Source organism: Theropithecus gelada, chromosome 18, assembly GCF_003255815.1.
Source record: "Theropithecus gelada isolate Dixy chromosome 18, Tgel_1.0, whole genome shotgun sequence".
Taxonomy (NCBI): Eukaryota; Metazoa; Chordata; class Mammalia; order Primates; family Cercopithecidae; genus Theropithecus; species Theropithecus gelada.
Window position 1 is genome coordinate 26,788,058 of NC_037686.1, and position 25,286 is coordinate 26,813,343.

The window sequence follows — 25,286 nt, forward strand, 5'->3', positions numbered from 1 at the left end:
TGGATGGCATCTAGCCTCGACTGGAAAGCCCTGTATTGTCTAAACATGACAAGGATGGCTTTCTAGATTTGATGCCTGTTAATCTCTGAAGTGTCTCCACTCACACTTGCACCCAGCAATATTGAGCAACTGCCTGTTCCCAAATGCACCATCCCTGTTTCAAAGCTCCCGGCTTTTCTTCACGATTTTATTTGCCCTGCCTCCACTCTTTTTCATCTGAAAAAATTCCCATTTATCCTTTAAAATTCTGTTTCAGAGTCCCTCTTTCTTTGATCCTCTTTCAGATCATCCGAGAAATAAACTACTACATCTAACAGTACATATTTTCATTATGGTACATATTACTCCAAATTTTAATTATTTGTTAGAAAAATCTGTTCCCCCTTTCAAAGTTGCGAGCCTCTTGAAGACAAGGATCATGTTGTATTAATCTCTGGGTCTCAAGAAACTACCAGTGTATTTGACAAAGTATAGCTACTTTATAAATATTTCTTAAGTAAATGAATAGATGGGTTCTTATAAGTGAAAACAACATACGTCCTGTATAATTTGTGGGACTGAGCTTTAGTAAAGGAAACATCTGACAGGGCTCATCACTTATTTATCACTGTTAGTTCTTTTCACCCTTTTTACATTTATATAATCTTCTTGTAAAATCTAAGGTTGCAAGCATCTTATGTGCATGAAAGAGCAACAGAAACTGACCAAATTGGGCTCATCGGTGAGCCATGTGCCCTGTGGCACACGTTAGTGTCATCACAAATGGGTTATCTTCCCCTTCACCTCCTCCATATGACTTTGGGCAGCTGTTGTTGTACTGAAATTCATGAAAAGCAGAGTTCCTTGTCAACTTCCCTCATTTCAGAAACAAAACTGCTCTCTGTAAAAGCACCTGGTCCTTTCCCTACAGAATGACATGCTCTTCTCTCTTTCCAAAGCAGTGAGAATGTAGTCAGGCATTGTGTGTCTCAGATCCCATTGATCAGAGTTAAATTGGAAACCAAGGAGCCCACAGTGGTGCTCCCTGCCTGTTGAACGCATGAGCTTACTTTGTCCCAGACTCCCCCTACTGAATCAGTGTAAAGTGTAATCTAGCAGGCCTCCCGTTTTTACTATTACGACTGTGATCAATGGGTAATAGGTGAGTATTCTCAATTTTATCTGACTGCACTACTTCCCAGAAAACTCTGGGGGTAAAATGAGAAGTGTGTTATTTTTCTTTTATATTTATAATTATATTCTGTGCCTTCTATTATTTCATACCACAGAGGTTTTTCCTGTCTCTTCCAAGGTACCCATTTGACCTAGAATTGAGAATTAATACCTATTGTGTAACTAATGATGGTTCTTTTACGAGTTAGTTAATCAAAAAAAATTAGGAATAAAACAAAAGTTGACATCAATGTACTTTGCATCTTTTTCAACTTCTTCATAAGACTTGATTTTGCTTTCAAATGTATGGTCCTAGATTATAAGCAATGTAAATTAGTTTCTCTCATTTCAAATAATTAATCTCTGAAACTAGTACAATTTGAATTTCACTCTTCTATAAGTCAGATTTGGGAGATATAACTGAAAGTTCATTTCATGGAAACCAAACTTAGCTTGTTTTGCTGTTTTCTCTCTTTCCTCTTTGTTTTTTTTTTTTTTTTTCTCTTTCATTATTTATTCAATAAATGCAAGCTGGCCATATCATTTGTTGGTTGGATTTTGCTGGGCACTGTGAAGAATTAAGATATGTGAGGTTAGTGCTCTCAAAACCTTACAGAGAAAGAGACAAAATGTTAAATAGGAATAGAGTTGTCACAACACCACGAAACAAGTAGTACAAGCAGCAAGGCCTGCAAGTTCAGATGCCAGTCTTTACCTCTGATATTTTCTATCAGAGCTCCCTGGACTGCCATCCTTTGTGATTTATTTTTAATCATTCTTTTCATCTCGTTCTAACACAGAGATCCAGGAACACATCACTCATTCTATCCTCTATCTTTCTTATTGCCTCAACTCTACTTCTGAGCCCTTGAAATAAACTTTGGAAGCTATATTCATACTACTTTGTGAAAGTCAGTATTATCTACCCACTTCTGAAATAAAGGAGATGAGGTTATATGAATTAGGAGGGGTGTGTTTTTTTCCAGATCTATATACCAACTTTACCTGCATATATGAAATCTTATAAAAAGCAAGTTTTTGACCATATTCAGCAACAAATTGTTACCAAATTGATGAAGCTTCATTAATAACTCTACTCCTTTTCAATAGTTATTTAGGATAGTCCCTGGTATATTATCTAACCCATTGTGAATGTGTGCACTCTCTTCCCTTGACTCCAGAAACCAAAGCTGTTCCACAGCCTTCCTTCCCTTCCTGGCAATGGGCTTCACCCATAAAAGCATCTGGTCAGGCTACTGAATCAATTTGATAAACATCACTTTTACCACCATTTTTTTTTTTAATTTTACCCTCAGTTGAGTCATTCTGTACACAGCTCATTACCTTTTGAGCAGTCTTCTGCTGTAGTTTTGTTAAATTTATCCTCAGGAAATCAACCCCTCTCATGTTCACATCTTTCTTTCCACTTCTATGGCTGTAATTACTTCATTGTGTCTTAACTGCTTTTATGCTTCTGTATCTCTACCACTACAGTATAAGCACCTTGAGGACAAGCACTGTGACTTGATCACTGTAGTGCACTCAGAGGACAGCGGGTCCTGACTTGATCACTGTGATGTGCTCATAGGACAGTGTGATCCTGGCTTGATTGCTGTGGGGTACTCAAAGTGTAGTAGGGTTCCTGGAGTATGAAAGGCACTCAGTAAAGGCTTGTTTTATTTTCATTCATTTATTTTTAATTGGTAGATAATTATTGTGTATATTTATGGGGTACAACGTAATGTGTCGATCCCTGTATACATTGTAGGAAAAGTCAGTCGAGCTAATTAACATATCCATCACCTCACCAACTTATTTTTTGTGGTGAACGTGCTGTTTGTTGAGTGAGTGCTCAGAATTGAAAGGCAATGCATGCTGTGGAGATGCAGAGGACAGGCACCGAACCCAGGCAGTTGTAGAAAGTTGGGGAAGATTTCAGAGGAAGATAGACAAACTGAGATTTGACACCTCACCTTGCTGAGGGTGACAGCAAGTTAGCTTGGCATAGGGAGAGGACGATCCTGTCAGAAAAGAGCATAGACAAAGTCCTAGATTTGAGAAAGAGCAGAGGCCATAGAGGCACAGGCAAAAAAACCCATGCAACTACACCTTTTGTTAACTATGCCTGAGAATCAAGGCAGAAGTCAGTGTGGTAGACATACATGTGCATCTATATATGTGCACATGAGAGGAAACTTTGGTTTTTAAAAGTTTAATTAGATGTAATAAAAAGTCAAATCCATCAACCTCTAAAACTCTTGGTATTTAGCCCAAAGCCCTCTACATGACTAAACACATCCATTAACTTTCTCATTATTTTAATTTTTTCTATCATATTTTAATTCTGTGTTTTAACTGTTGGCATTTTAATAGTATATTTTATATAGTTCCACTGCAGACAATAGTATGGTTAAGGAAAGATATTTGAATTTAACCACCTTGCATGAAGTTGTTATGTACAGGAACTGTTGCAAGTTCCAAACACTCAACTTAGAAATGAACATTTAGAAAACTACGTGTTTATAAATTGAGGTTTTGAGTGCATAAGGGACAACTGGCAACAGGATGAGATGGAAGCCATAATGGTCTTAGAGTCCAAACGTCTGCATCCTTCATTCACCAAGTTCATGAGACTCTTGGTTTCATCATCTGTTGAATGGGATCCACAATATCTGTTCTCCAGTCTTAGGTATTCTTAAAATTGAAAGAGAAATTGAATGTGAAACAAATCACCTAACAGATGGTAGATGGTTGTATTTAGTTATAGCACAAGGTCATTTGCTACAGTAGTTACTTTTATGTTAGACAATAAAAATTTTATACCCCCTCCAACAACTACAACAATAATATATATGGAAAAATATGTGCAGCAATTTAGGTTAGTAAAAGTAAAGCTGTACTTTTTAAAACAAATGGCTTTCAATAGGTTTTCTATATGTTTGTGCCACAAGTACAGCAAGTATGTTTACAGAGAAATGGCTTCTTGCCTCAATAGCGTGAGGATAATATGTGTTGTAACCATTTTGTCTCATAGAATGATTGAAGATAGTGGGAAAAGAGGAAATACCATGGCAGAAAGAAGACAGCTGTTTGCAGAGATGAGTAAGTATGGATCTTTTAAGGAACACCCTATAGTTTCCATTGAATACTCATGGAAAGGCTAGAAATAACCACTTATCTTTATGATACTTGTACTTTTCCTTGGATCCTAAGTCCCTTTCATGAAGTGTACATTTTGGCCTTTTTTACTTCTTACTTGGCAAGAGTTCAGTTAGTCAGTAATTCATCCTAATTTGTTATTAGACTGTATATTTTATATGGAAGAAAATGTTTATAGACCTCTATATTTACATTCACACATATGTGCACATGCACAGACACTTGATAAACACTATTTAGTATTGACATTAATACAGTCCACTAAACTTTAAAGTCTGTGTTCATCCCCCTGCACTGTCACAGCAGCTGGCATATTGTAGGCACTAGATAAAATTTGTGAAATGAATTATTGACTTTCTTCCCTGCGAAGTGATATCATATGTTTATGTGGAAAGGAGAAGTTAGGCACAATTACTGGACCAAACTATAAACTGTCTTTCAGACTTCATGTTCTGCATGAGGATAATCTATTCTGCAAACTGGTTTTTTAAAAAAATACTAAGGAAAATAAAAGATAAAGGGAGCTTAGAGGTGACCTGCTACACAAGGGAACCCAAACTAAGTTACTGACTCCAGTGAAGAATCTATTCAATAAAGGCTATTGGTTTATGTAAGTGCACAGTTGCTGTATAAGTAATTGGTTGGTAGCATCTCCCTTGTAGACCATTTTTCTTTTTCATAAAGAAAAAGAACTTGACATTAGGGGGAAAACCACACATCTCAAGTTGAATGTTGTAAAGGAAAAAGCATGGTTCTCTTCATGTCTTTTTATCTCTTCTTCCTGCATACGGAATGAGGATGAGCAGGAGTGAGTGGTAAGCCTTTTTCCCTAAGAAGGCAGTAGACAAAATTAGGTTCCTACTAAAAATTGAAAGGGATTGGCAAGAATGAGGGTCAGAACAGAAAAAGTTAAGTCCCAGATAATAAGATTCGTATTTTCCTTTATCATTCCCCAATAATCTGGTGGTACCAAGATAGCATTAGAACTAACAAAGAGGAAAGAAAATTAAAATTGATGTGGGGAATCTCAATCGTGTTCCTTGCTTTTTCCACTTTTAGAAATGTGCTTAGAGTGTTTGGGAGAGTTTCAGCCAGGCCTTGCAATTTCTTAGACCCCATGTGTGGTACTGTGTCTTCACCTGGAATTGTGGCCTTTGTGCAGTTACAAATCCAACAGAGCAAGGAGCCTAGTGAGTACCTGTCCATCTAAACAAAATCCAAAGCAGCACAGGTATCCTCCAACAGCACATTCTTGTATTAAAAAGGCAAGAGTACATCATGGGACAATATCTTCTCAGACACAGTAGAAAAAAATATTTACCCTAAAAAGGCAATAAAATCTCAGGGGAAATCTTTGAACTTAACATTATAACACTAAAGACTGTATCAGACAGCACACTGTAAGAACTATAAAAGTATGCTCGTTTAATGATTTTGTAAATCCTTTGAGTTTACGTATCCCAATGCTTTCTGAACCTGATATAGTGCCTGGCTCAGACAAATACATACGTTACAAATGTTTATTGAATTAAAATTGCCCAACTCAAAGAAAGCTCGATATGGTTTTTGGAGACACAGAAATAAGACAACTCTAAATTTTTCTTCAAGTGACAGAGACTTAGGAAAATCGTGCATTCAGTTCCCAAATTATAACTTTATCTTTTTATAGAAACATTACAGTGATGTCTTGCAGCTTTATTAGTTCTATGAGTTCTTGTGATTAATGGTCAGAATAGATAAACAAGCCAAACAAATATGTATCTTTCCTCCCTGGGTGTTCCAAATCAAATGTTGGCAAAAACAGCTAAACATGTCTGACCTTAACAATTCATTAGTTTGAGCAACATGTTTATATCAGCACTAAGTATGACACATCCACAATAAGTAGGATTCTGCTGGATAAAACAATTGGCTGGTTTCAAAGGGAGCAATTGATTTTGACATGTAGACTGTCATACAAAAGAGAAAGGTAATATCATTGAGAATGTGTTAAATGGTTGAAAAATATATGGGTATTCCAGCTGTATCAGCAGCACACCAAAGAAAGGAAAGGAAACCCTTATCAGAGAAGACTGACATCAAGATTCGAAAAGTAACTTGTAGGAACTTGTGCTTTCTAGACAGGGAGCAAAAAGGACTAGACTTGTAAATCTTCTCATCTAAGTATTATATAGAAATATTTAAAGAAAAAACAACAAAAGAAAGTGCCAATGAGATTCTTTGCTTTAGAAATTGCAAATGTGAAAGAAAAGTTGTAATGGACAGAGTTAAACAGGCAGGGAACACTTTTATCCAAGACTATTGCAACAGGGAAGAAAGACTGAACTCAACTTCCCTGGAACAAAAGGCAGGAAGGACTTTTAAGCACTGGGGAAAAATACTGGAGGACTTCAGGGAGGAGATTGGTCAATGTGATTAGGCCATCTGTTTGCTAATTGTCACATTTAACAGTTAGGCTTCTACCCTCTGGATAAGACTTGGAGATAGAGGTGATACCTCCTTCAATTTCAAAGGGCTGGCACCCACATTCTTGAGAAAGACATTCCTGGGTTGTAAACTTGGCAAGATATTTACATCTCAAAGGGGCAGAGAAAGAATTTACAATGAAAAGTTTTCTAAAGTAAATGCTGTAAGAAAACAGAGGTCAGAAGCCTAGAGGAAGGAAGAAGTCTATCTAAAGTCAGGCAAGTTGAGGAGGTCTTGGTCTTAGAAAAGGTAAAGAACGGCAATTGATAACAAAAATTGATAAGAAAGTTTGGCAAATTCAGGTGATTGCAGCACATATGTGTTAAACATTCACTCTTAGCTCATTACTATAAGCAGCAGAAGCAGGAAGAAACAGCAAAGAAATGAAATTAAGAGAAGCATAGACTAAAAAACAAACAGAAATAATAGCTTTATATAAAAAATTGGGTGATCACCTACTTTGATTTAAGAAATTCTGTACAAGTTCTCCCTTAACCAAATATTGTCTTCACAATAATGCCCTAATTATCAGTTTGCTTACTACCTTGGATTACAGCTGAAAAAAAGAAAAAAGAAAAACCCTCTAGTTAACTATAAACGTCATCGGCTGGGCGCGGTGGCTCACTCCTGTAATCCCAGCACTTTGGGAGGCCAAGGCGGGTGGATCACGAGGTCAGGAGATCGAGACCATCCTGGCTAACATGGTGAAATCCCATCTCTCTACTGAAAATACAAAAAAAAAATTAGCCGGGCGTGGTGGCCGGCGCCTGTAGTCCCAGCTGCCTGGGAGGCTGAGGCAGGAGAATGGCGGGAACCCGGGAGGTGGAGCTTGCAGTGAGCCGAGATCGCGCCACTGCACTCCAGCCTGGGTAACAGAGCAAGACTCCGTCTCAGAAAAAATATATATATATATAAACGTCATCCTCACCTTGGCTTTTTCAGCCATCAAATAAATTTAGCAGCTCAAGTAAGTTTATCAGACTGACTTTTAACAGAATAAATTGTTTGTTCTTGGAATTAAACTCTCCTTTTCTGTTTTTCTACTCTCAGAGCACATTTACTTAGCCTTTTATGGTAGTTGTGAACATGTCCATACCACTCACTGCTGTGAACTCCTTTTTAGGGACAGACCTAGGACATGTACCTTCAAATCATTCACCTTAGATGCTGAATCAATGCTCGTTTAAAAGCCGATGGGGCACAGGATGGGTAGGTTTTAATGGAAGGGACGTGATTGGAAAACACTCTTTGAGAACATGGAATTCTGCCTAACAAGGTAAGGAAGGTCTTGGGGAGAAATGAGAGTGATGCCACTGGCCTCTCAGCAGAGGCAGGACCTGAAATCAAAAGGAGGCAAATGAAACTACTCAACAAATACTGTTTTTGGCTGTCGTTTTTGTGTATGTTTTGAGACACAGTTTCACTCTGTCGCCCAGGCTGGAGTGCAGTAATGTGATCTCAGCTCACTGCAACCTCCACCTCCCGGGTTCAAGCAATTCTTGTGCCTCAGCCTCCCGAGTAGCTGGGACTACAGGTGCACCACCATGCCCGGCTACTTTTAGTATTTTTAGGAGAGACGCCCTGGGTTTCACCATGCTTGGTCAGGCTGGTCTCAAACTTCTGACCTTAAGTGATCCACCCACCTCGGCCTCCCACACTGCTGGAATTACCGCGTGAGCCACTGTGCCGGGCCTAAGTACTGTTGAATTATTTGAAGGCAGGCCGTCCTTGAGAGTGTTGGCTGGAGTCAGCACATGCACGATTGGAAAGGAACCTAGGGCATGATTTTGAAATGCACACTATGAATTTAAGAACACCAATCTCAAAAATTGAGAAAAATGACATGAATGACTCCGCCACCCTAGGTTATCATGGATATGATGACTGTTTTCACGCGCTTCTTCGTTTCTCATGTTCCTCAGTCTCTTTAAGATATTAACACCATGGATTGCCACCCGAGAAATTCTCTCTCTGTCACCACCCTAGCCTAGTCTCCTGCTTTTTCTGGCTCCTCTACTTCTCTCTGTCTCTTAGTACCCTATAGACACTGAAGTCAGAGAATTTAAAGTTTTCTTCTTGACCATTTTTCTCCGTATACAATTTGTCTCTCTCTCAAGTCTTTACCTTTATTGCTATGACTCTTGAGTGTTCAGAGTCCCCCAAAACAACTTCCCATTTCTCATGAGCCAGCTTATCCAAAATAGCACATGAACTAAACTTCCCTTCCAGCCTTGCCTACTTGTTGTCAAGTCTTCTGCTAATGAAGCAGCTTGAGGAGGGCTCATTGTCACTCCACTAATAGTGCCCATCACAAAAATACCTATCATCCCTTCCAAGATGGCTGCCTTCTAGTGTTCCCAAAGCCACGCGGTCTTTTAACAACTGCCAAGCAGCGGGGCACAGTTCAGAAGCGAGGAGGACACTCCAATTCCCAAGTTTGTGCCTCATTTTGTCACTAGAAATATAGAATAGCCCTACTTGTGCAGAGTCTCCTGTTGGTAAAATATTTCAGTCTTGGCCCAGTCGAGCACACTACTACATTTTGTGTGCTTATTGATAATTTCTGGAATATACTAAAGCACTAATCCTTATATCCAACTGTCCTGTGGATATCTCCACTTGGACATCTTACCAGCAACTCAAACTCTTTAGCCCAAAACTATCTTCACCCATCAACAAACCTGTTCCTCCCTGTTTGTACTTTACTTAGCTCAATGAGGAAGACTCTATCCCATTCAGCTACCTAAGGTAGCAATTAGTTTTTACCCCTAAACTCCTTAACCTTCCCCTCAGTATCTCTCTCTCTCTCTCTGTCTGTCTCTCTCTCAGTATCTCTCTCTCTCCCTCCCTCCTTCACACACACACACACAGCCAGTGATAAAGTGTGGCAGAGTTCAGGCAGCAGGTTCATCATAGGCTTCACTTTTATTCTGTAAATATATGTTTAGCAAAACTTTTAAATGAATGAGATATTTAAGAATCAAATGGCTATATATTAGTAGAAGGTTTTATAACAAGCTTTCAAAATATAGAAGGCAAAACATACAAAAACTGTGTGAAAATGTTCTGAGTGCAAAAGCTAAAACCAAAAATTAGGTAAGACTGGTTGGTTGATTTATTGGTTGATTGGTTGGTTGAATGAACGAATGAATGGGTAGGGAAAAGGTGGAAGGAAAGAAGGGAGCGAGAGGGAGTGAGAGAGGGAAGCAGGGATAGAGGGAGAAGGGAAGAAAGAGAATCTTTTTAAGAAGGGCTAAAGAAAGGAAAAAATCACCCAATTTTTTATATAAGCTGCTAACAGTGCAAACAATCAGAGTTTAACTGTGTCTTTGTTGTCATATTTATTACTTCCTTCCAACTATGACATGGGTACAAGAGGCTTGAGGAGATGGTGCAAGAGCACTAAGTTGCCTTAAATAAATTTGTTTTAGTTTTTCTTACTATGAAAAGTTTCAAATATATGTAGAAGTAGAGAAAATAGTATTTATCTCAACCCTTAATTATGTATGCCATCCCCCACTGTATTAGCATGAAGCAAAACTAGGAAATCACTTAAATGAGTGGAATCTCCAGATTTAAAGAATTATATCCCAGTGATACAATTCAGAAAACAACCACTATCCATTATTTCGAAAAATAATGAAGAGTACATTGAAAAAAATGGATGGGAAAATTCTGTACTTTTTTATTAAAAAGTATAGATTCTTTGGAGTTTAGGGTATGAACTGGTTATAAGTTTTGTAATGAAATGGATGTTTTTCTAGATCTTGGCCAAAATATAGTAGTAATTCTAGACATGTCAACATGCTAAAAGCAAAGATTGCTCTGCTGATTTTATTTCTTTACTCATTTATTTAAATTCTATCTTTTTAATAAATAAATTAAGTCAGCTAATAACACTTTTTAATGAGATTACCAGACTGCTAGATCAGGAAAATACCATCTGATAAAAATTAACATTAATTTCAGCAAGATATTGACAAAAACTCTTAGACTGTGCATGTGTTGGGGAATTGTGGACTGGGTCACAATACAGTTAGGTAGATTTATAGGGAATGTCATGACCATGTCTAAAGCCACAACTAATGGGTCTATCAACTTGGAGGAAGGCTTCTAGTAGTATCCTGGAAGGCTCTGTTTGTGGCCCTGTTCTGGTCCTTGGTTTTAATCAGTGACTCAAATGAAGACACAGAAGTCACACAACTAATCGCAAGTAGGTTTGGGGGTTTATAAACTTTCAAGAAAAGACCACACATGTAAAACTGGGTTAAGTTCATGGTTTGTTGGGGCAGAGAAAAAAAAATTTATTTTGACAAGGTAGCTAAACAGAGTAAGAGGCTATGTATCATATCTCAGCCCAGCTTCTTCTGGTCCCTTTCTGGATGGATCCTGCAGTTAACACATACATTGATTGTGCATGGTTGTGTGCTGCTATATCTGACACACTAAATTTTATTGTTCACCACATCCCTTTTAATATTCAGGGCTTACATCATCAACCAGGAAGAATTTATACAACATTTATAGACCTACAGACCTCTTCCTGATTCTTGAACAAAACACAGGGTCAGTTAAGTCCACATAGTGATAGGACAGGAGAGAGCAGTCAGTGCACTTCAGGCCCAAAGCAGCATCTCCACATCCTTCTTTACTGCATCCTGGAGAAGTGCACCTTTGCCATATTTCCCCCAGGACTTCCATCAGAGGAAAGTGCAGAGGTGCCAGGGTTACTGTGCTCAGAGGGTAAGGTCTTGCGGAAACTGAGAAACTTAACTATGTAGCACATCACAAACCTCTTTTCATCTGGAGCTTAAATCATTATGCTTGAAGAACTTACACAAATAATCTATGCCCCTAATGTTTTCTTTTAAGTGATTATTTACAGATACTAAGACTCTCCTGATTGCTGAGCCAAACTTAGCACCAATAAAAGTACATCCTCATCTGGGAGCAAAGGCAGATTTAGCGTTCAGGTATTTCTGATAGTCTCTCTGTCTCTGGTTATCGGGCACCCTAGAGAGCTCATTCCCCACATGAGTCTCTCAGATTTACAGAGGGCATGAAACTGGGAAAGATTTTTGAAGTTCCAGTGACAACTGAAGAATTTTAAAAGATTCAGAAAAGTTCAAAGTAGGAGCTAAATTTTAAAAGTAACTAACCAGATACATACGAAGTCCTACCCTTAGCTCCAAAATAGGCATTTAAATAGCAAATAGAAAAGATTTGACTTATATAGAAGTGCGTATGATTTTTCAAAGTAGTTTTTTAAATGAACTTCAAACTTAATAAAAGTGGCATAATAAGCCATCTATTTTTTCAAAAAGATCACATTAGTTAGGAGTCCTTATCAAAGGTAGTAATAATTGCTTTCTATATATTCTATACAGGTAAAGCAATCGCTATTGGGATTAATTTCGGACACCTAATTTTACAGAGATTTTAGCCAGTCACAGAACAGGGTGACTAGAATGTTTAGGGGTCTCAAGCCATGCTTGATCATAATGAAAATAATAATAACAACTGCCATGAATTGAAGCCCTACTGGGTGCCAGACAGATAAACACTATACCTGAAATGGCCGTGGAGTTGAACATCTTTTACCCTAAAAAAAGCCAAGGAGAAGCTACCTGCCCAGCTAAATTTTAAAGTCCATGATGACAAGAACTTTTGCACATAATTTTCAGATGGTAATGAAGACACTAATAATGATAATGTAGCTGCTTTGCAATATTTGAGAAATGAATTCTCAGGTGGCAGGGGGAAAGAGTATGTGACTCCAGGGGAAACCAGATCAAATAGGTTGAAGTTACAAGGAGGCAAATCAAAGCTCAAACATAAAAAAGACACTTCTATCACATATTTTTGTTCAGAAATGGCCCATTTACTGTTAAGTGGTCATTATGTTCCCAGTGCAGAAGTCAAGACTTTATATCTGTCTATTACCAGCCAGTAAAGTTGATATTTTTATCTTGTTTTATCCATGAGGAAATTGAGATGCCATGGAAAAACTTGGTGAAACTCACACAACTGGGAAGTGACAGAATTAAAGTTTACTTACTTTAAAGTTCATTTATTTTCACAAGTAATAATCTTCTCTATCATTAGAAATAATCCTACATGGCCATTGGCTAAATGTTCATCTCTTGAGAACATTTCTAAGGGAATTCCTGCAGTGGGTGAGGAGAGTTCCCCATCTCTTTAATCCCTCAAGTGCTCAGTGTCGCTAAGCCTGTTTGTCAAATAATAAGCTTTATTAAGAGTGACCATTTAATGATCTTCTTGATAAAACCACAAAGTAATAGCACTATTGGCAACACTTTCAGTGAATCCGAAGATATCGGTTTGAGTTGAGGAAATGCTAAATCCCCTAGTGAGGGACACTTGCTAATTCATCCTGAGTTTCACTGGGAAAGCACTTAATTGGCCTTCTAATATCATTGCTTCCAGGATAGTTCATTTACTTGCTATTCTGTTTTACTCTAAAGGATTCACATAGCACATTTTATTAGTATATGACTGGTAAAGATAAAAGTTCAATACTTTTTATCTGTTATGAAGTATTTAACCTTTATATCTGTTATGAACCACAAACATGGGCTTAGAAAAAACAAATATGTAGAAACTGAGAAAAGCAGACATTTATTGAAAGTCTAATGTGTTCTAGACACAGTCTAGAGATTAACTCATTCAAAGGAGGGTGGGCGGAATAGTAGGAGCTCAGGTCTTGATGTAACAAGCAGCCCATCTGCAGGGTATTGAGACGAGACTGACCAAGCCTACCTAGGAGAGATTCTGTGGTAGAAAGTAGTGGGCAATGTCCTTAGGTAGGTAAGCCAGAAAGAACCTGCAGACAAGCTTGGATTCTGAGCGGAGCTTTTAGACCTGATGTTCTTGGCATCAGGAGCCATGCTGGACTCCTAAGTGGAAGAGTGGAATAAAGAAAGTAGTGTAAGAATACAGTGAATATGCTCCAAGTTAGGAAGGAACTGGAAGCCACAATAAAAGAAAGGGTAGAGGTTGTTTTAGAAAGGCATCTCTTCCTCTGAGAGTGACAGGAAGGATCACAAGAAAGTTATTAGTAATAAAAATGAATACTTATGCAGCATTTACTGTGTGCCAGACAGTGTTTAAGTGCCTTAGGTATATTCACTTATTTATCCTTACAACAGTCCTGTGAAATAAGTACTACTATTATCATCATCCCCATCTTCCAAGTGAGAAAATTGAAGCTCTAAAAGCAATTGGCCTAAGGGCACACAGAGAAGATGCTCAACAGTTAGTACATGGTCACCTAACAGCCACGTTCTAATGACCAATAGCAATGCACTTTAAATGCTTATTTGATGATAGTATGTATATCATCTAGCTGTTTCACTGTAGGTCACAGCTTGAGCAGATTGTTCTCAGAAGTGGTGGACACAACAGGGATGACATTGTGTTTCTGGATCCATGAATATGGTTTACAACCTGATCTCCAATGTTGATTACATGTGTGTGGTCTTTTTCCCTAGAACCTGAGGAACCTGTCCTTGAATAAGACAGACCTGTTCAATTCTTAAGGTTATATTTATATTCTAATAAAAATAAAATTAGGTGTAAGGATCATATCTGCAGTTGTTTTATTTGTAAACATTCTAAATTTCTTTCTGCGCACATGGCATACCATATGTGTCCTTTTTCCCCCGCACTAGGGGCTCAAGATCTGGATCGCATCCGACTCTCCACCTACAGAACAGCATGCAAGCTTAGGTTTGTTCAGAAGAAATGCAATTGTAAGTATGCCAGTTTATTGGTCTAATTACCATCAGGAATCCTAGAGTTTACATTTGGTACTAAGTTTATTAAACTAGATTATCTTACAAATATTGATAATACTCATATATGTTTACACAACAATAAAAGGGGTATTATGCTGTACAAATGGTAGAGATGACTCCTAAGTAGCCTTGAAATCTGAATTATGCTTAAATACTAAAGCATATGAACTGTTTAGTTCATACTAAAAGGATGAACCTCTGGATACATATACAATATAATTCTGACCTTGGAAGGGTTTAAATCTGGATGGATGTTTTTCTTCTTTTCTCTAACCTTGGTATCATAAATGCAGTGCCATCAAAATGGTTTCCAAGAACTTTATAAAATATCAAACACTAAATCCCCCTTATATTTGTATTTTCTTTTACAAGGACAGGAAAATATTTTAAAGCTTTTGGAAAACATTTAAGTTTTTTTTCTGAAAGAGCAAAATTAGCCCTTTGTGTCAGAGTTTTAACTACGTTTGTGTACATCAGACGAAAATAAGAAAAGAGACAATACTTAAAGAAGCAAAGGAACTTTCTCCAGTTTTTTTTTTCAAATGTAAAAATGTAAGCAGTAAGCTAGATCACTAGTCACAATGAGCAGTCTTATCTCTGCTGGGCCAACACCTCCATTGTATTACCATATCCATTTTCTCTTGGAAAAAAATATTGATTCATAGTTCATACGTAAGAACTTATTCTTTTCTTTTTTAAAAAAAATACTTATAAAAATTAATAATGTCTCATTTTTAAATTAATACTGGGTGAATTCTTAAAAATGAAAACCGTAATGTTCTCCTGATACACACACATAATTCTGCTATAACTGGCATGGTCATTAGACTCACAGTAAAGGTAGAAACCAGGCGTCTCCACATGTCTACCCTCTCAGAGTCTCCAGCAGGTGTTTCCTGGGGCCCTGGGCAGGCCACCTCAGCCCCAGGCTTCTAGGCTTACAGCTAATCATGACTGTGAGGATGCAAAGTATGCATCTATTCCTCAAGTTCTCATCTACATCTTATTCCCCAGCCCCAGTGGCTAAAAATGGGACTGAAGTTTGGGGAAGGAGAGGTTAAAAGAAAAATATAAGTTGGCTGTCTTATTTTCATTTTCTGTTGCTTATAACAGAATACTTGAAACTTTGCAATTTATAAAGAAAAGGAATTTATTTCTTACAGTTATGGTGGCTCAGAAGTCCAAGGTCAAGGGGCTGCCTCTGGTGAGAGTATTCTTACTACTGGGACTCTCTGCAGAGTCTCAAGATGGTGCAGGGCACACATAGCAAGGAGGCTGAGCATGCTAACTCAGGTCTCTCTTCCCCTTCTTATAAGGCCACCAGCCTCACTCCTGTGATTACCTATTAATCCATGAGTAGATTAATACATTCATAAGGACAGAGCCCGCATGACCAATCACCTCTTAAAAGCCCCACCTCTCAACACTGCCTCATTGGGGATTAAGTTTCAACACGAGTTTCAGAAGGGGCAAACATTCAAACCATAGCATTGGTCACACATCACATATGTGTTTTGACTCCTCACAGGAAGCTAAAGCAATCTAAAATGAGTAGTGAGAAAAGTATTACAGATGTTGAAAGAATTTCTTGCTGTATTTGTAGTCCTAACGAGTCAATAAAGCCATTTCCAGTGCTGGTGTTAGGGGCCAAGGAAAATGTTCCCACAGAAGAAGTTTCCTCTTCCCCCTCAAACACATCACCCAGATTAAAAACAAAAGGAAGAATCTCCGTGTTTTCAGCAATTAAAAGGGATGTGATTGTCCCACGTTCTTATCATGTGTTACCACTACAATGGCTTCAAAATTGGAGGGGAAGGCAGAGGGTAAGTGGTAGGAGCTCTGTCCTCCTTACAGCTTTGCCAAGCAGAGCCTTCCTTAGGCTCCTTTCAGGAGAGCTAGAGATTTCCAATAAAAGACTACAAAATGGTAAGAAGGAACCCCCAGAAAAAGCAAAAAAGGAAAAGAAAGAAAGGAAGTGAAAGGAAGGGAAGGGAAGGGCTCAGGGAATCAGGGACTTGGCAACACTGCACTCAACATTAAGGTAGACACACCGTGTTGTCCCCAGTTGTGGTCCACAGGACTTATCCCATGCCTCCTGCTCTCTGAGAAAGACCCTTTCTCATTCTTGGCCATTTCCTTTTCCTCTTTCTATACTTTTCTGGTCCACATCCTTATCCTGCATCTAGAATTGTCTTGGAATTTCTTGAAAAACAGTAGGGAAGAAGTGAGGATGCTAATCCATCCCTGGGTGAAAATAGAAGCTTATACCTGTCCAGTGGCCCTTCAGTGTGTCCATTCATTGACCTCTTAATTCAGTAAATGTATAATGAGCTCCTGCTATATGTTTGATATTGTGCTAGGTACCAAGGATAGTGTGATGATGAATGACATGTAATCCCTGCCTTCAAGTTGCTCAAAATCTAACTGAGCATGTGGACTTTTAAGCAGATGTATAAAACCATGTAGAAAGATAATGATAGAAATATGTACGTGGTATGTGAGAGCTTCAGGGAGTCAGTGCCCTGACTTTTTGGGGATGAGGGTCCATGGTAGGACTTTCCTAGAGAAGGAGATATCAGGAAAGTCTTACTTGTTTTACAATGTACCTTATAAAATTCCTGTATTTCAGGATAAGAAAATATATTACATTCTACAAAAGTTAGACAAAGTTAAGGTCCAAGGAAGAAAAATAAGCATATTGTGAATGCTTTGCTAAAGTAAGCTTTTAAAAAATTGTTTCTACCCTGATCAGAGGCATTAAATGCAAGTACTATATGTCTTTGCAGAGTTTTCCTTTCTAACAATAAATACAACAGTTGTGATATTCAGAGGTATTTGTAAAATGCTTACATAATTGATCTTGGCTTATCTTAATCAAAGTTTGAAACCTTCCTTCTAGAAAGTTAACCAACCAGAAGCAGTGATGTTTACATGACATAACATTAGTCAACATTGAATATATGACCTGATTAGAGGAAAGTAATTTTAGTCTGCAGTAAACCTAACCCACAATAAATTATGATACCTTATAATGGAGTTTTACTCTACAATAAAAGAAATAAGAAACAAAATGTAGGTAGCATGTTTGTAAGTGCTTTTTTTTTATTGGAAAGTATCTTATTATGTTTGGGCTGCTCTAACAAAAATACCATAAACTGGGTGGCTTATAAACAAGATTTATTTCTCATAATTCTGGAGACTAGAAAATCCAAAATCAAGGCACTGACAGATTTGGTATCTAGGGAGAGGAGCCTTCTGGTTCATAGGTGGCCCCTTCTCACTGTGTCCTTCCATGGTGGAAGAAGCAAGGCAGCCCTCTGGGACTTTTTTTTTTTTTTTTTTTTGGACAGAGTTTTGCTCTTGTTACCCAGGCTGGAGTGCAATGGTACAATCTCAACTCACTGCAACCTCCACCTCCCAGGTTCAAGTGATTCTCCTGCCTCAGCCTCCTGAGTAGCTGGAATTACAGGCATGCACCACCACGACTGGCTAATTTTGTATTTTTAGTAGAGACAGGGTTTCACCATGTTGGTCAGGCTGGTCTCGAACTCCTGACCTCAGGTGATCTGCCCACCTTGGCCTCCCAAAGTGCTGGGATTACAGGCGTGAGCCACCGCACCTGGCCTGGGGCCTCTTTTATAAGGGCACTAATCCCCATCATGAAAGCTTTGCCCTCAAGTCATGATCACCTGCTAAAAGGCCCCACCTGGTAATACCATCGCATTAAGGGATTAAGTTTTAACATGAGAATTTGGTGGGGACACAAACATTCAAACAAGAGCAGAAACTTATTATAGTATACTTCATAGAAGTCAATGGATCTTCAATGAAAATAGATTGTTTACTTTTAGGTCCATACCTTATTTAAAATTCATTGCATATACTAACAAAACTAAGTATTAAAACTACATAAAGGAGGAAAAAACAAAAACTGGCTCTTGTAAAGCTATCACTTAGAAAAAGATGAATATTGTCTGGATAAAGCACAGACTGTGTAGGTTTTCAGGAGATTTCTTTTTTAATCTATTATCTAAATGCAAATTTCATAAATGTTGGTTAATTCCCTATAGTTCCTTCCCCACAGCCCTTGCCTACTTTGTTTATGATTTTCCATATGGACAACTGGCTCCTATCACTGACATTCATGTTTATTTTCTTCTATTCAATTCCTAATGTATGCCGAGAATAATCAGTTCCCAGGGTTCTAAAAGGACTCTGAACAAGTGGCCACTGTCACCCATGAACTAAATGAGGCCCAGAACCTACTTTGTTATAGAGAATGAACTAATGGATTTTACAGATGAATATTTGTAATCGATTCGATAATGGAACACTAACTTGTAACCCCAATTTTTAAAAAGGTATACTCCCAAGAAGAATTACATTCTTCTCATTGATAGGCCAGTGTTTTCTTCAAGTACTCAATTATTAGATATTTAACTTCAGCAAAAATGTTGTATAAATTCTTTTTCTCTCTTGTTATATATGTACTGATATAATATCCCTGATTTTGTCTCTTGGTCCACAAAAAGAATGTTGACCAATCCCTGCTGTAAAAGACACTTGTAAGGCTGTGTGTGGCGGCTCACGCCTGTAATCTCTGCACTTTGGGAGGCTGAGGCGGGTGGATCACGAGGTCAGGAGATTGAGACCATCCTGGCTAACACGGTGATACCCCATCTGTACTAAAAATACAAAAAATTATCCAGGCGTGCTGGCGGGTGCCTGTAGTCCCAGCTACTTGGGAGGCTGAGGCAGGAGAAGGACGTGAACCCGGGAGGCGGAGCTTGCAGTGAGCCGAGATCGCGCCACTGCACTCCAGCCTGGGCGACAGAGCGAGACTCCGTCTCAAAAAAAAAAAAAAAAAAAGACACTTGTAAAAACCCATCTTTTTTTTTAAGTCAAAGGGTTCTCCTTTCCAAATCGCTTCTTCCCCTTACCATTTATCTTTGTACCCTGCCATACCTTCCCCATGGTGTAACTGGCACATTCTCTAACAGAATAAAATAATGAGTGTTTCTAAAAAATTAGGGGACACCAAGTTGATTATTTTATATTCTAGAAGGAATAGAGCAGAACAAAGAATACAAATAATATTTTAAATAATCCTTTTTAATCAATAGTCTTCTCTTTAGCTTCCAGATTTTTTGTTAACTTTCCACAAAAATTAATACCCCATAAACTCTTATAAGGATATATAAAATGGCATCATCTCAGCCTTTATTTTAGACAAATAGATGTTTCTACTAGAACATTATTTCCTTGGTCAGCATTGACGTGGTTAATGATCCAGATAGCCTGTAATGTCAGCAGATCTTTTTTTTTTTTCAGAAATTACTTTGGAGTCAATGAAAGGCAGCCCTAAATTCGTGAACAACAAAGGACAACAAGAGAAATAAGTCAGAAATGTCTAATCCCTCCTGTTTAATAGTAGGAAAAATATTCAGAAGGCAAGGGAACACTCTATCCTACACCCACAGCTAACATTGCACCATCTTTTAGCCCTATTGGTTACAGCCTGAATTTTCTTTCTGTTAGTCATATCAACTAAAATTTAATTAAAATTTTGTTTAAAAGGCCAAGAGAAGTCTATAATTGTATCTGGGCTGTCAGAGTTTCTCAGCATACTCTTCTTCTAGAAATTGAAATATTTTAAAGGTATCCTTCATTCAGATATGTTATTAGAACACCTACTTTTTCTATGTTATTATCTCTGAGTTTATTTTCAAATTTCTTGTGAACCAAAAAAATGCAGTTACCTTTTTACCTAAATGTTTCTCTATCACCATAAAAGTAATCCAAGTGAGTCCCATATAACTAGTCGGTCCTGAATCAATATTCTGTGAATGAATGAATATGCTCCACTAGATTCATTTCTCACCGAGTCAGGTGAATAGAAGAACACTTGTCTTTTGTGGCAGGAGTAGCCTTGAGCTATGTTTTTCGTAGTAAATAGTTATATCCCACTCATTTTTCTTCCAGTTAGTGTATCAATATATTCCTCTTCCCTGCTTCATGTTTAAATATGTGGATTTGTAGCTGCCACTATGAATTTTCTATTTTTGGGTAACAAATTACCATAAATTTAGCAGCTTAAAGAAGCACACATTTATTATCTTACAGTTTTTGTAGGTCAGAAATCCAATGCAGCATGGCTGGATTTTCGGCTTAGCTTTACACACAACTAAAATCAAAGTACTGGTTGGGTCTGTGGTTCTCATGTTGAGGTCAGGGTTCTCTTCTAAGTGCATTCGTTGTGGGAAAATGTTATTTTCTTGTGGTTGTAGGATTGGGGCCCTGTTTCCTTGCTGGCTGTCAGCTGGAAACTACCTTCAGTTCCTAGAGCCTCCCTTATTCCTTGCCCCATGGCCCTGTCGGCTGCTCAGGGCATGGGAGTTTGTGGCTTCTTCCAGCCCAGCTAGTGTGTCCTCTCTGACTTCCCCATTTGTGACTAGCCAGAGAATACTCTTTGCTTTTCAGTGATTCGCGTGTTTATATCAGGCCCACTCAGATGATATCCATGTTTTAAGGTCAACTAATTTGGGATCATAATATCATCTGCAAAATCCCTTCACAGCAGCCCCTGGATTCATGTTTGAATAAGTAGGAGAAAGTATGTGACACCACGCACCAGGAATCGACCACACCGCTCAAGAACATAGACTCTTGTGTTTCTCAGATAACGATGTATAAAATCTTGGATGTAAAAATAAAGTTGAATGTCGGAAACACAGGCAAGAGAAATCGAACCAGAGAAAGAAATGTATTTAAAGGAGAAGGATCAGAGGATTCTCCCTAGTCAAGGAGGCCAGCAGGAAAAGCAGGAATATTCACAGTTGGGGAAATAAACTGCAGATGACTAACCTTTGGAGCACAATTATCTTCGTTTGTATTGTTGCAAATGTTTTTACTGCATATTTTCATTCCTGATGTTGAATCATTCTGGACACTTGTTTAGAATAAAAGAAGGTGCATTGTGCTAGACTGCAGTGTTCCCAAAAATTCCCTGTGGGAAAGTTGGTGGTGGCAGTGGAATCTAAACAAACCTATTAAAGATGCTTATGTAATAGGACGATGGAAAAACTGCTCGTCTCTGGCACCCTGGACCTATGGCAAAATTATTTCCCCTTAATCAGAGTAAACCTCTGGATGACAAAAGCAATGATTTTAAAGTCCTGATGATTATGATATGGGTTTCATTAAAGCTACTTCTTCCCTTTAATTGTTTTTAAGACCTTAAAAATACAGGGTTTTGTTTCCTTGTTAGCAGACTTTTGTTTTAGAGAATGCTGGAAGCTTTGCTTAAGCTGCTACCACTGCATAACCTGTGAACTAAGCCACACCTGTGAACTAAGTCTCGTTTCCAGGCATCTGGATGTAACACACAATGACTTCCTTCCCTTTCTTCCGCTTCTGCATTATACATGGAATCTGTGCCAACTAAACACTTTTACTTTCACAACTGAGGAAAAACCATCATCTTAAAATGCTCCTGTCAGTTGGGAAAGAGTGATGCATACAAAGGAACGTATTTCAAGCTTCCCAACCCTATCGAACAGGTGCCAAGGCAAGATTCAGTGACCTTCCCCTGGTTGTCTGCCAAGCCCTGTTTCTGGGAAACTGCCTGCTTGGCTTGGAGCCAGTCAGCAGAGCAATGAAGGGATACCCAGAAGGGGTTCTCCCAATGCCTGGCTCCCGGGATCTCAGGCCTCCAGCACACACTGAAATAAAACAGAGGTCAGTAGGGAGGACGGGGATGGGAGAGCAGCTTCTCCCAAGAAATCACAACTGAGATTCCATCAGAAAGTCACTCCTGATGTCACCTTGGTTCACTCCTCACTGAGGTTTTGTTAACATTCGTTGTTATTAGCAATCACTCATTTATTTATTCACTCCACAAACAGAGACTGAGCATTTGCTGCATGCCAAGCATTATTCTAGATTATGGGGAGAACAGTGTGAGTACAAAATGGATCATTCGGAAATTCATCCCTATTTGCATATTCTCTTACCGAAACTTTACGTAAATGCATGTTTGTTTTAGTATACTTCTTCGGCAATAAAAATTTCTTTTTCAATATATTGTTCTCACTTGTTGAAGAGTAAAGAAAAAGAGAGAGAGAAGTTGATAATAGAAAAGTGGAATATTTATTCAGAGAATCCTTTTAAAAGAGAGGTTGCTCCCACAGGATACCAAGACTCATCAAGTTTCTCAAGCCATAAATCTGGGCATCATCTTTGATCTCTTATCTCAACCCAAATTGAATCAATTATAAAAATCTCATCAGTTATACTTTCACATATCTCTCAAATCTATGCACATCTTTCTGTGCTGACTACAAATGCCTGGTCCAAAACATCTTTACCTGAATTACAATCTAAAATGGCTCCTAAAATTTCCTATCCCCTGAGCAACCCCATGAATAATCCCCAGAACTGGGAATTTAGTGGAATTTACTCCTGTGATTAGATTATGCTACATTGCACAGTTGCAACAAACCTTAAAATAGGGAGATCACCTGGGTGGGCCTGAACTAAACACATGAGCCCTTTAAAAGCAGAGCGTTTCCTCTGGCAGCCGCAGAAGAGAAAATCAGACGTTTGAAGGGACAGATGAATTCGTCATGCCATTGCTGGCTTGAAGATGGAAAGTGCCACATGCTCAATCACTAGATGTTGGGAGACGCCTGGCTCACAGCCAGCAAGGAACAGGGACCTCAGTCCTATGATCAAAAAGGAACTGAATTGTGCTAACAAATGTCTTGAAAGTATTTTTTTCCTTAGAGTTTCTCAAAGAAAACTCAGTTCAGCCAACATCTTGATTTAATCTTGCGATACCCTGAGCAGGGAACCAGTCATGCCGTACTTAACTTCTTAACTACAGAACTGTGAGTTAATAAGATTCTTGTTTTAAGATTATGACTTTGTGGTTATTTGCCACACAGCCATAAAAAACTATACACAGTAAAGCATGGACCTGCACTTTCTGCTATACACAGTAAAGCATGGACCTGCACTCCAGTGACATCTGTGAGAAAGAAGACTGCTCAGATGTGTGAGAGCCACTGGGACATATGCTTTGTATAAAACTCAAAGCAGGACTGAGACTGAATAACCCTGTAGGTTTAGAAGGGGAGTGGACACTTTGTTTTGCACAGCTGATGAGGTTCAGCACTGTTTACTGAAAGCTTCTCCCATATCAAGTTCCAAGTCCCTTATCATCGTAGAGGGAGAAAAAGGAACCAAAGGCAGGATCTGGACAAGGAGCAGGATAACAAAGGCGGGAGAGAGAAGTCAAAAGTCAACCATTCTGAATAACAACACCCCCAAAACATCCTCCAAACATGGAGAAGCTGCACAGGGAAATAACACATGAGCATTTTCTTTGCGAGACAGTCTCGCTCTGTCACCCAGACTGGAGTGCATTGGAGCGATCTCAGCTCACTGCAACCTCCACCTCCCAGGTTCAAGCGATTCACCTGCGTCAGCCTCCTGAGTAGCTGAGACTACAGGCACATGCCACTGCGCCCTACTAATCTTTTGTATTTTTATTAGAGACAGGGTTTCTCCAAGTTAGCCAGGATGGTCTCATCTCCTGACCTCGTGATCCTCCCGCCTCAGCCTCCCAAAGTGCTGGGATTACAGGCATGAGTCACTGTGCCTGGCCCACATGAATATTTTCTACCACAAAATGAAGTCAATCTCCATGGGACATCTAAACCCGAATTAGGTTTTGTCACTTCTCTGCTCAGATTCCTGCAGTGGCTCCCCGCTTCCCTCATGGTAAAAGCATAGTCTGGAAAATGGCCCAGTTGGCTCCACAGGCTCAAGTCATTTTTCTGTTCTGCCCTCATCTCCTCCCACTCTCCTGTCTGGTTACTCTGCTTCATCCACCGTTGGCCTCCTTACTTCACTGGAAACATACCAGGCATGTGCCCACATAGGGCCTTAGCACTGGCTGTTCCCTTCACCTGGAACTCTCTGCCTGTAGAGAACTCAATGGTGGACCTCCTCATCTTTCTCAAGTCTTTGCTCACTTGTCATCTTCTCAGTGAGCTCTCTACCTTGGCAACATCATTTAACACTCCAGTTCCCCTATCCGTCTTGTCCTACTGCTTGTGTTTTTCCTAAAGTATTTATTACATTCTAATAGATGCTATGCTATGTAATTTACTTAGTTGTTATGTTTATTACACCTTCCCAACTTGAGTGTAGGCTTCTTAAGGGCAAAGATCAGTGTATGTCTTATGTACTGACATATCCCCCATACCTAGAACATTATAAGTGTTCAAAAAAATACTTAGTGAATAAGTAAATTAACCTTTTGGGACTACTGAGGAGAAGCTCTTGAATAAGAAAATGATGTCAAAGAAAGTGTATGGTTCAGTACCTATTAATTTTAAATGAATAAATTACCACTGGTGGTCTACCTAGTGTGTTGGCATTAAGTTGTATTTCAGAAATGAAAAATATTTATAGATCTCTTCTAGGTTTACCCCAATGCTCAGTATTAGTCCATTTTCACACAGTATTAGTTCGTTTTCACACTGCTATAAAGAACTTCCCTGAGACTGGGTAATTTAGAAAGGAAAGAGGTTTAATTGACTCACAGTTTCACATGGCTGGGGAGGCCTCAGGAAACTTACAATCATGGCAGAAGGGGAAGGGGAAGCAAGGACCTTCTTCACAAGG

At 38.8% G+C, this 25,286-nt stretch overlaps 1 protein-coding gene across 8 annotated transcripts in view; it reads left to right on the forward strand.

Moving 5' to 3' along the window:
• DTNA (dystrobrevin alpha) overlaps nt 1-25,286 on the forward strand; it is a 392,643-nt gene that overhangs the window by 253,396 nt on the left and 113,961 nt on the right. For all 8 annotated transcript variants that reach the window (XM_025365041.1, XM_025365048.1, XM_025365046.1 and 5 more), the window contains 2 exons: nt 4,187-4,254; nt 14,469-14,549. In XM_025365041.1, the coding sequence (XP_025220826.1) occupies nt 4,188-4,254; nt 14,469-14,549 (148 nt within the window). In that variant the 5' untranslated portion in view covers nt 4,187. The remainder of the gene's footprint in view (nt 1-4,186; nt 4,255-14,468; nt 14,550-25,286) is intronic.